This window comes from Mus pahari, chromosome 2 (genome assembly GCF_900095145.1).
Source record: "Mus pahari chromosome 2, PAHARI_EIJ_v1.1, whole genome shotgun sequence".
Classification (NCBI taxonomy): Eukaryota; Metazoa; Chordata; class Mammalia; order Rodentia; family Muridae; genus Mus; species Mus pahari.
The window spans coordinates 42,063,241-42,075,676 of NC_034591.1; the positions used below are offsets into that span (position 1 = coordinate 42,063,241).

At 44.6% G+C, this 12,436-nt stretch overlaps 1 protein-coding gene across 1 annotated transcript in view; it reads left to right on the forward strand.

Annotated features, from left to right (window-relative positions):
* Cped1 (cadherin like and PC-esterase domain containing 1) overlaps nucleotides 1-12,436 on the forward strand; it is a 259,149-nt gene that overhangs the window by 23,805 nt on the left and 222,908 nt on the right. Inside the window, exon 2 of the mRNA XM_021190377.2 lies at nucleotides 9,030-9,213. Coding sequence (XP_021046036.1) covers nucleotides 9,030-9,213 — 184 coding nt within the window. The remainder of the gene's footprint in view (nucleotides 1-9,029; nucleotides 9,214-12,436) is intronic.

Here is a 12,436-nt window from a genome sequence, read left to right on the forward strand (position 1 = left end):
GAAGAAGAAGAAGAAGAAGAAGAAGAAGAAGAAGAAGAAGAAGAAGAAGAAGAAGAAGAAGAAGAAGAAGAAGAAGAGTATATGAAGTTGGGAGGAGGAGGTGGAGGAGTTCTGGAAAAAGTTTGAGCAGGAAGGAGGGTGGGAATGGTCAAAATACAATGTATGTGTATGTGAGCATTTCCAAAAATAGATACAATAACAATTCAAAAACAGCATTGAAAGGAATAAAAGAAGGGAGGAAGGAGGGAGGGAGGAAGGAAGGAAGGAAGGAAGGAAGGAAGGAAGGAAGGAAGGAAGGAAGGGAGAGGTTACTTCTAAGAAACAAACAGTGAAGGTAGAAACAGTGGAGGACTTTTTTCTGCTCCTCACATTTTAGTAGTGCATAACAGTTTTTCAAACCAATGTGCAGCTGGACGGCGGTAGTGAAGAGCACACGCTAGCCTTACATAGGACCTGGATTTGGTCCCAAGCACCGACACAGAAGCTTAAAACCAAGTGCAACTCCACTTCCAGGGGATTTAAGTGCCCTTTTCTGGCACCCAGGAACACCAGGCATAAATGTAGTACACATAAACATACATGCAGGGAAACACTCATACGTATAAAAATGTACACACAGCACAATAGTTGTGGAAGTAACTACACAACCTCTCATTGGATTTAAAGTCTACTCCATGAACTAGAACTTGGGCTGGTTGCTTAGGTGACTAAGAACCTAAGACTAGATAGACCATGGGCCTTAAGGAAAACCGAACGCTATTCTGCTAAAGGAACATAGCAATAAAATGATTGCTAACAACATTCTACTATATCTGTGGGTCAGTGTCTTGCTCACCCAGCATCAGAAAAGTTGATTCTTGCAACCGATGAGCACTCACATGGAACCTACAAGTAGACAATGTACAGAAAGTGAGAGATTTTAGAGAACTCCGTCCTAAATGGCGTATCATCTTGCAGTTCTTCCTCTACGGGCTCAGGAAGCTATGGAGAAGAGAAATTCAAGACAGGTATGGGCTTAGACAATGGATCACTACAAGAAAACCATTTCTTCAAGGCACGATAGAACTGTTACAATTGTGAACTCACAAAAACCTGCACCAGCAAGCACAGGGCCTGCAAAGGTTCAAGCAAGAAGGGGTCCCAGTACAGACAGGGAAAAACAGATGTGGGCTTCCATCCTAGAAGCTATCTGCAATTGACATCTGCTTGCAAAGGACAAAATGGTTTTCTCCAATGGAGTCCTAGGTATATAAAGCACACTTAAGAACAGGTCCTGTGCCCGGTAATCGAAGACCAACACAAGATGATCTCAATGGTATTTTTGTAGACTTTTTGTCTCATATTGCTTTGTTTGCGCATTTTCTTTCTTTCTTTTTTAAATTCTATGTTATAGCCTCTGATTTTGTGTTTTAATATGTTTTGTGTATCTGTGTTTCTTCATTTTTTTCTGGTTTGGATTTTTGTTCATTTGTTTTCTAAAGAAAAAAGGAAAGAAAGAAAGAAAGAAAGACAGAAAGAGAGAGAGAAAGAGAGAGAGAGAAAGAAAGAAAGAAAGAAAGAAAGAAAGAAAGAAAGAAAGAAAGAAAGAAAGAAAAAGAAAGAAAGGACACTGAGTTGCATAGGTGGGGAGGTAGGAAGGATTTGGGATAGGTAGAGGGACAGGAATCCATGATCAGAATACATTCCATGAAAATTATTTTCAGTAAAAAAAGGAAAAATGTGTACATAATAATTTAATACAAAGAGTCTTCTATTTGAATAATAAAAGATGATGACCCTGATAAAGGACAACATCACAAGCACAAGGATATAGTTTATTATAATTGTTTTTCACGACAGAGACCAAACCTTACCAATTTAGAGAATTCCTAATATAAAATGAGAGCTATACTACAATTTTATAATTCAATTTTACGTACGTTTTAGCATCATTTCATGGTAGGACATTGTGTTACTGGGCTTTTTCACATCAAATCATCATTTGCTTTCAACACAAGCTCACGAAGTCGGATTTGTTCTTTCATCGATCCATATGAAAACGTTTGGATGTAGACAGGTTAAAACACCCAGCCCAGTGTGTAAATGGAGCAGCAGAGCCAGAACTCAAGCCCGTGTTCTGATGATCAGCCAAGCTCTCCCTTTGCTCTACACTGCTCCATCAAACAGTCCCAGTCCTTTATTACAATTACAATGCTTTATCTAAGGTGATATAAAGATTTCAGATTTTTAAAAGTCTTTCCAGTAAACATAATGTACTCCTCCACAAAAGGATTCTCACTAGTCTAGCAGCTCAATGTCTGGGGAAGAACTTTACAAATCTCTCAATAAGAAAGCAGCAAGTAATTCAGGGGTTTGCTGCATGAAAACCTGTGCCTTGCTACATTCTGGTCGGCAGGGCTGTGAGCCTGAAGGTATGCTGGAGTGGGAAACAGCGGCAAACTGCATGGTTCCACTGAAGGTACTCCATCGAAACTGGCAGTGCAAGCACAAGTTCATTAGTTCAAGAGAATTAGTTCTCTCATAATCCTGCATTTGCCGGTGCCATCCACATAATTATTTGCAGTTTCTGTTTCACTTACGCAGCATGTGCACCTGTTATTGGACTAGCTAAAACTGTCCTTGCCCTTTGGTATTGGGCCACTCTGCTGATTCGCTGGGTTATAAATATTACAGGGACACATTTATACTACAGAATAAAGCAACATCGTTTTCCTGACAACCTTATTTCCTTTATTTGCTATAGTCTCAGATGTGAGTTAGAATGTTAGGACAAGTTATTGAGGTTATAATAAAGCATGACCAGTGCTTCTGCATTATTTAAAATGTGCCCAGTATAAGATATACTGGTAAAAGTTACAGTGCTCTTACTTAAATCGATGTTGGTTGAGTGAAGAAAGGAGTGGTAGCTCTCAAAAATGAAATGATGGAAGACCTTGAGACACGCTCTACTCATGTCCGATCCCCGCTCTACTTAAGCCGGCTGAAATAGAGGCGCGTCCTGTGGTTAGGGAAAAAATAGTGCGAGAAGAGAAATTCTGGAGCCTTGCATTTCACTTGAGTGGCACTGATATATTTGGAAGCATCTGTCTTCTCCCTTCACCCAGACGCCTGTTTGTATTCTTTGGCCTGGTGAGGACCAAACATTCCCTAGAACCCTGTTTGGGTCAGAGGACAGAGGCTATGCACAGTTCCACACACCCTTTATATGTTTACTTTTCAAATACATTTTTCTCAGGAGTCATGTCCCACTTTGTAGGTACATCCTTGGAGTTTAAATAGTGTGCTAGTTACTTGACAACTTGCCACAAACTAGAATTATTCGGGAAGAAGAAATTTGAGTGAGCTGATGTCTCCTTCAGATCGCCTTATAAACAAGTGGTGGTGGCGGTGGGTGTGTATTTTCTTGATTAATTATTGATGTGAAGACCTCAGCCTACTGTGGGTAGTGTCATGCCCAGTCAGGTGGTTCTGGGTTGTATAAAAAAGCAAGATAATCAAGCAGTGGAGAGCAACCCAGTAAGCGGTGCCTCCCAGTAAGCGGTGCCTCTTTATGGTCTCTGTTGTAGTTCCTGCCTCTGGGTTCCTGCCTTGAGTTTCTAAGTGGCTTCCCTCAATGAGGGGTTGTATCCTGGGATCCAAATAATCCCTTCCTCCCCAAGATGGTTTTGGTCAGTGTTTTATTACAGCAACAGGAAGCAAACTGGGACACAAAGCCTTTTCATCCATAAAATTACAATATCCTTCAGCAAGGGGGAAATCACTGCTGAAGTATGTTTTTCCCAAAGTGTCACCATACGGAAGGTGATTATGTTCTGTCGCTCTTGGCTGCGCTCCTCAGACTTGTATGGGTCACACATAGCTCAAATTCAGAACATTTCCTTGGCTCCTTACTCTGTACGATGATGCCTGACTATTTAGAAAACACGGGGCACAGGACTTGCTAGGTGGAAAGCATGGCTCTCAGTACTTTACCAGTCTTAACTCTGTCACCCTGGTAGCACCCCCAGAAGAGAGATACTGTCAGAGGTCACGTGAAGGTGCTAGAAAGCCTAGGTGACAAGATTGTGCTCTGGACTTTCTCTAAGCTTTGCTCTATACAGTCGCAAGCAGCGATACTTTGCAGCTGAGTTGTCTGTGTCTCATCCTTCTCCTCCCCCTTCCCCTCCCCTCTTCCCCCTCATTCCCCTCCCCTCCTCTCCCTCTCCCTCTCCCTCTCCCTCTCCCTCCTTCTCCTCCCCGTCTCTTGTCTTCATTTCTTGGAAGCCTCTTTGTGTACTCTGGCTAATATTGAACTGACCTTGATAGTCTTCCCTCCACTTCCGGAGTGCTGCAATTGGGTCTGTGTCACCACGCCCAGCTAAGTCTGTCTCTTCTTTCCATGGATAGCTTCTCTAAGAGATTTTGATTCTGCACTACAGCTCCTCGATTTAAACACCCTCCCTTGTTCAGTCGACGGCATGTACAGTGTGCTGGGGTAGACATTAGAGACAAACCAATGAGGTGAGCCTAGCTCTGAAGGAACCGACCTGGAGGAGAGATGTAGAATCCTTTCACAAGTCCTCATAGTGACAGACAGTTTTATGTCGATTTGACACAAGCTGTAGTCATCTGAGAAGAGGAATCCTCAACTGTAAAAATGCTTCCAGTAAGACTGGGCTGGAGGCAAGCCTGTAGGGCATTTTTTAAATTAGTGATTGATGTGGGTGGTGCCACCCCTGAGCTGGTGGTCGAGGTTTCCATGAGAAGGCAGGCTGAGCAAGACATAGGGAGCAAGCCCCCATATGGCACCCCTCCATGGCCTCTGTATCTTTTTTTTTTTTTTTTTGCATCCAGATTCCTTCCCTGTTTTAGTTCCTGCTCTGACTTCCATTGATGATGAACAGTGTGATATGGAATTATAAACCAAATAAGCCCTTTGTTCCCCAAATTGCTGTGGTCATGGTGTTTCCTCACAGCGATAGTAACTTTAACTAAGATGCTAATAGAAATATGCATCTCAATTAAAACTTTCAAAGATAGACAGAGATTGAATGTTTGGGGATTGGTTGGCGTTTGATGGATCGATGAGATGATAAAGGCTTTGTAAGCAGAAGGCACGGTGACATATAAAGAACAAAATGGGGAAGCAGGTACAGCAATAATTGGGTTCTATGACCAGTGATGGAAGACAGCTTCTAACAGCTTTGGGTGCTTGAGAAAAGAGTGGATTTAGGGGCTGGAAAGATGCCTCCGTGGTTAACAGCAATTACAGTTCTTCCAGAGACCAGAGTTTGGTTCTCAGTTTGATTCTCACGTGAGATGGCTCTCAATCCCCTGAATCTCCAGCTCCAGGAAACCCGGAGCTCCTCAGACACCACACATAAGCACACATAGCCACACACAGAGATGCACGAACTTAGAAAAAAAAAAACAAAAGATGAAGTGAAATCAACTCAATCCATTAGTGGAAATAATAAGAAAAGAAAAGAATGGAAATGAAAGGAAAAGAGAAGAGAAGAGAAGAGAAGAGAAGAAAAGAAAAGAAAAGAAAAGAAAAGAAAAGAAAAGAAAAAAGAAAAGAAAAATGATTAAATAGTAAAAACCACGGCCCTCTTATGCTTCAGACCCACTAAGTGGACAAGTTCACTGACGACTGCCATTTGAAGTGATTTCCTGTTTCCTGGGCAATGTGCAAAGAGACACCTTGCTGGTGATCAGGGTCACCTGAGTTATATCAGTCAGGGCAGAACAGATTGTAGTCCTTTGTTTATTCTAGCTTGACACCTGGCTTGGTGGCCAAAGTTGTTTTATGCTTAGGACTCATAAAAATCAAGTCAAGTCAAATCAAATCAAATCAAAGCAAAGCAAACCCAGGCAATGCAGTGAGGGAGGAGGAAGACAGACAGAGATCGCCATGCCACCCACAGACCTGCCCTCCAGTGCGGGTTTCAAGCAGGCCATAGACATCCACTTGCCATCGTACCAGGCAACACAGTTGAAGGATGCCACCCAGGGTCCCGTCAGCCGTGTGACCGACCAGTCTGCCACAGGAGTCACCACAACATGCAAGTATGTGGTGGTATGGAACAGAAAGAAAAGCAGAACAGCTGAAGCATTATGAAGAGAGACGAAGCTGGAGACGCCTGGGTGGAGAGGAGTAGCCTGTGGTGATGGTCAGCACTGCCACCTGCGGCCATGGTGAGGTAGGTCTCAGCCCAAGATGCTGCTGAGAGCCATGCGTGAGTCTGGCCTCATCTCTCAACAGCAACTCAGGAGAGCGCGCCCTGTGCCAAGCCCAGGAAGCACAGTGGAGCTAGCCCTGGTGGTGGGGCGGCCCAAGGGTACGAGTGTAGGAGAGCTGATTCCTCCACTTTTCTGCTGTGGGATGCAGAGACAGTGCCCCTCCCCCGCCAGCCGCTATGCAATGCAGTGAGGGAGGAGGAAGACAGACGGAGATCTCCATGCCACCCACAGACCAGGCCTCCAGCGCATGTCCAGAAAGCTGCCTACAGAGTCATGAGCTTGGGAGAGCTATCCCTTCCCCTCACTCAGGAGAGCAGGCCCTAAACCTCTCCTGGACAGCTTAGCAGAGCTGACTCTGGTGGCTGGGGCTCAGGTGAGCCAGTTCCAAGCTTGATGGCAATGGGAGAGCTGTCCCTGCCACACATCTATCTGCCTTGAGGTGGTAAGGGTACAGGGGCGTTGCCCTCTCCCACTTGTCCCTTGCCATTTGGGGCAGTTTGGAGAGCAGGCCCCTGGGTCATGAGAGCAAGTGAGCTGGCCCTGTCCATTGTCAGCTGCAGCACTCCCGAGAGCGGGCCCTGTTCCTCACCTGGGCAGCACAGTAGAACTGGCCCTGATTAAGGGGGAACAGGTAAGCTAGCCCCCAGGACAGAGTGAAGGAGAGCTGGCCCCACTACTGGACTGGTATGAGATGGTGTGGGTGTGAGCGTGATGCCCCCTCTCCCCATGGTCCATCATCTCCTATAGCAGTCAGGAGAAGTGGCCCTGTTATCTCCTTTGGGCAGTATGGTGGAGCTGGCCCTGGTGGAGGGGGTGCAGGTGAGCCAGCCCTGAGAGTGTGAGAGCAGGAGTGCTGGCCCATCTCCTCACAGGCTGCAGCACTTGAGAGAGTGGGCTCTGTACCTTGACTAGGCAGCACAGTGGAGCTGATTCTAAAGGCATGGGTGGGGGTGAGCCACACCCCCAAGGGCATGAGAGCAAGAGAGCTGTCCCTGCCTCCTGCTGATGGCAACATTGGTTGGCCTAGCCAGAGCCATGCTGGGGAGCTTGCCCGTATGTGCAGATAAGGGAGGGCCAGCAGGCTAAACAGCTCAGCTACCAGCCAGGTCCAGATCCAGATGTCTGAATCTGTCCACCCCAAAACCAATGTCATCTCTGAACAGTTGGGATGCTTGAAAGGGTCAATCCTGCTGATCCCAAGCTGCAGGATCTCCATGACACGAGGCAACAACAGGATGACCACCAGAAGTCATGATGAGGAGCCAATATTGGTGTCACAGAAGCCAGAGACATTGAACCAGACCAGTGGCTCACAGCAATAAACATTTGCAAGTGAAGGTGTGTAGAATACACTGTGGGACACAGTTGACACACCATAGCTTCCAAGATCAAATGTTTCATATGCTTTGGTATGTTGTTGGTGTTGTTGTTGTTGTTGTTGTTGGTGGTGGTGGTGGTGGTGGTATTGTTGTTGTTGTTGGTGGTGGTGGTGGTGGTGGTATTGTTGTTGTTGTTGTTGTTGGTGGTGGTGGTGATGGTGGTGTGTATGTTTTATTTTGGTGGGGAGGTTGCAAGGGCAAAGGGTGGATATGAGGGGCCTGGGGTGCATGATGTGAAACTCACAAAGAATCAACGAAAAATTAAAAAAAAAATAACAACAAAACAAACAAAGAAGTGATTCTGCTACTTCCCTGCCCCTTTCCATGGTCTCCTCTTCTTTGGCCTTTAATGCCTCTTGCATAAAGTCTACACTCAACATCGCCAAGACTAAGCTGACCACACTTTATCAAAACTTGTTCTTGAGTTTCAGAAAAGTCCTCAGTAAGTCTGCCAGTAAGAGATTATGCATGAATTTGAATTTCTGCCACTTTCTACTTGTGTATTCAAAACCACTTTTTATTCATGGAATAACCTAAGCACGGCGGTGAGGAAAGAAGAGTGAATGTTTGTGGGAGTGATAAGCTGCTATGGGAAGAACCCTGAATCGTTAAGTCTCAGCAGCTCTTGTAGGCTCATGAAGATGCCGCCAACCTTGCTCTATCGTAATTGAGAAAAACAACAGAGGATTGGTCAATTTTGTCCTCAACACAACAAAATACAAGACGAAGTCAACTTAGTCAAGCTTCCAGTTGCTGGGAAGGCATGGAAGCAGGGACATGAACTATCTGGTCATATGGTACATAGATAGATACAGGCCCAGAGAGATAGAAACGCACACGCTCATCTTGGCTTGCTTTTTTCTTATACACAGTTCAAAATCACAGCCAATGGAATGATACTGCCCATGTTGCGGAGGAGGCTTCCCGCCTCAGTTAACTCAATTCAGCAACTTCCTTTGTGCAAATGCCCAGAGGTTTGTCTGCCGTGTGACTCTAGATCCTGTCAACCATCAGTGTTCACCACCATAGATGGCCCTGACAGCCTTTCAGCTTTGCCTCTTATCAACAGTGTCCCCAGGACAGGTCCAGTCCTCTGATATTTGTCTAGATGTAATTAAAAGGTAAGGTGATTGGGACTCCTTTGATGACAGTCATTACTGTTAATTTACATTTACAGCTTCCCTGTCTTTTGAGGCAGCAGGTTTTCCCCCCAAAGAGCTCTCTGTGTTTTTAAACATTCATCTGCTCATAACAGTGAGGGCCATTCAGTTCACCTTCCGTGCCTGCCTACAATTGTCTGCATCCTTGTCAGGGTTTTTGTGTTTCATCCTTAGAGGAAATAGAAAGATAACTTTCGGGATGGCCTTCAGTGGAAATGTACTGCTTTTTTTCACCCTGGATTTTTATGCCCTTTTTTTCCCCCCTTAGATTGAAGAATCGATTGAGAGACACTTCGGCAGTCACAGCAGAAGGGCCATCCTCCACAGACCTCCTTCCTATGGCAGAGCAGAGCTTCAGACACACCAGCACCTTCTTGCTCAGCATGGATACAGCGTTGTCACTGTGGAAGAAAGGCTTGGTGGTGGTCTAGGTCCGGAGCTGCTGGACCAAGGTTAGAATAATAACTAACTCTCAAAGTTACTCGACATACGAGCAATGTTCCTTATTTTCTTCCTTTCAAACTGTTAAAAAAAAAAAAAAACCAACAAGATTTTATCCATGATCAAATATCTCATATCATATCCTCAGCTTCTGTGTCTCTTTTTATTACCTTTTCTCAATCTTTAGTTAGATCCCTTTATTCTTGAAATTATTCTGTTTGTATTTCTGGAGCATTTTTGAGTCACATAGCCCATATTTAAATGCTACATTAAAAATGTTTATGTTTATGAGTGTGAATACATATTCTGCCTAGCACCAAACTGCTCCATATTTTAAGAAAATTGCCACTTCATTTGACTGCAAGTAGAATGTGCTGGAAATTGTTTTTTGCAAAGCCAGTCAAAATGGGATTCGCAGATGGCTCTAAATATGAGAATGGCGAGGGCATTTATTATGCACGCCATTAGTCATCACATGTTTTCATCTCTATCATTTGGAGAGAAAATTAAGAGACAAGTTGTTAAATAAATTATTTGAAAGAAAATTAGTAGATGATGAAGGTTGAGAGGCCAAAAGACAAACAGCGACTAGCTCTCTCCAGCAGCTGAACACAGGGCAGGTGCTGGGCTCAACTTTAGACTCACTACCTTATTCAACACTCTCTGTCGCTGCCTGACCAAGAGTGAGAAAGGTGAATTCCTTCACAGTCCAAGAGAGGAAACTGTGTCTTTCCAGGAAATGGCCCATAGTGGTGTGAGGAACGGATGGATGGGAGGCCCTGAGTCCCGCTCTAATTTCCTGTGTTCTTCTTTGTCCCTTTGCTGCCTTAGTCTCTTGTGGCTCATTATCCAGCACCGAACTCATGGGAGATACACTAATGCGGACTGTGCATGCAGCATAAGCCAGTCACGTTTTCTTTTTTATAATGACACAGTGTAGCTATCCCTCAGTGCCCACAGAGCATTGCTTCCAGTGCTCCCTGCAGATCCCCCAACTCCCTTCTGTGAATAGTCTTTGCGTATAACCCTCCCACCTATTTGGAATCTCTTCTAGATCATGTATCATACCTAATGCGATGAAAATATAACACATATAGTGATTACACATAGGGCATTGTTCAGAGAATAACAACAATGAAAAATGTTCACTTTCGATGCAAATGTGAGAACAAAAAAAATCATCAAAGTAGAATTTGTGGAAGTGGAATGGTAAATATGGGAAGGTTGTGTGTGTCATCTATTTTCTTTTATTTTCATAAGAAAGGAAAAGAGATCATTTGAATTGACTGCGGTTTTCCATGGTAGCTTCCTTTGGTTGAGAATAGTCAGATGCTGGTGTCCAAATACTCTTGAAGCAAGCTGGCCTCTCAGGAAGTGTGGGATTCCTTTCCTGGCTTGTGGGGATGAAAGGAAGTTGGGAAGAAGTTACTTGAACTTGTTCACTCTTCACACTTGACTGGTGAAGGTCTCAGGATCTAGAACACATGGAGATCTGTTTGATGAGAAGAAAGGTACTCTTAAGGTGTTGAGAATATTATTCGTAAGGCAAGCCTCGGAGAATGCAAGATACCGGTCTCTGTCTTATTGGAGTGGCTTAGAAATCCAAGCCATTTCTAAGCCAGGGGATTATAAATAAGAATAAAACATAAATAAGAAAATATATTTACAAATAAGAAAAAAAAACACAAAGGAATATGTAAGCCCTGGGATGTTGACAAGAGCTGAAAATACAGTTGGTGGCCTTTTTTGAGTTTCGCCTGGCTTAGTTCTATTATAACCGAACAAGCTAAAGTCGTGGAACATTTGGAAGTGACATCATTAAAACCTCATTAGAATATGCTTGGATAAAGAAAATATACAAAATGATTAGCATCTCTCTTATCCCACACCGAGTGGGGTGACTGCCTAGCACTCCCACGCCTGTGACCAGCATTCCTGATGGCACGCTAAGTGCCCCTGATGGCACCCTAAAATCCCTATATTCCACCATGTTTTGATGCTGCCCCTGACTTAGTATGGATACAACGTGGATCATCTGTGCATTTCACCTTCAATTCAATTTTAAACTTCTCCAGCTGCAAAACAGACGGATTGCATCACCTCTTCCACTGGATGTCTGTGGGTCCGTTTTGACACAAACTAAGGAGGATTGTTCTGCAGCCTCCAAGTAGGACGAAAGTGCAAAGGCAGCTCGAAGCAATAGAATCTGGCAGCCCAAGTTGCTCCGGGGCCTGATGACCAGGGATAACTGTGTAATGTCACCAGCATTCATCACGTGGGAGCTGACTCAATTCCCCTTTCCACAGTCCCCAGCTTTAAGCGCATCTTCTCAGCTTATCTTTGCATTCTTTTCCTCTGTCGCCACCAGCAATAGGATCAATTTCGCACAGTATGTGAAGTATGAAAATTGATTCTGGTTTTTAATTTTTGTTTCCACTGTGGAACACCGTGCAGAGAATACCTGAAGTAAAAAGACCCGGTGATTCAAATCTAACATATACGGTATGTGGGATTAAAAAGGAAATGACAACTTATTTTATATGAACCCCAATTTAACCTATAAGCTGTGTTTGAATTGCACATACGACACAGTCTACGGAAATGCCTCTTCCGAATGGGTTTCTCGAGTTTCTTTTGCTGGGACACATTTACAGCCTCGTTATTTTACCTCCTGCGCATGAGCAGAACAGGAAGTTGTACTGCTGTGTGTGAGCTTAGGCCCCCGAGGCTGAGCGGCTAGGAAGCTGAGAGGACTCTGAAAGACCTGGAGCCCAGCCCCGTCCTTCATGCCCTTTACTCTGCTTTTGCACTTCCTTCCTGGGACTAACCCGCAGTCTGAAAATAGGACGTTAAAACCAAAGTATGCCCAGGCAGCAGAGGGCACAGCAGCAGGCTGATGTGTTCATAGAGAGCGTGTGTGGACCAAGGGACATGAGTGCGAGACCTGTTTTCTCCTTTTGAAAACAGGCATGCTGTTTCTACCTGCTCTTCTCTCCTGCCCTGACTTTGCCCCGATCACTCTGCCGACCTCTCTTTTTATCCATCTTTGAAGGAAAAGGTGATCTTTTCCCAGTTTACAGCCACTTTTAAAAGTCTTTACAGGAGCTGGGCGTAGTGGCGCACACCTTTAATCGGGAGGCACTCGGGAGGCAGAGGCAGGCGGATTTCTGAGTTCGAGGCCAGCCTGGTCTACAAAGTGAGTTCCAGGGCAGCCAGGACTATACAGAGAAACCC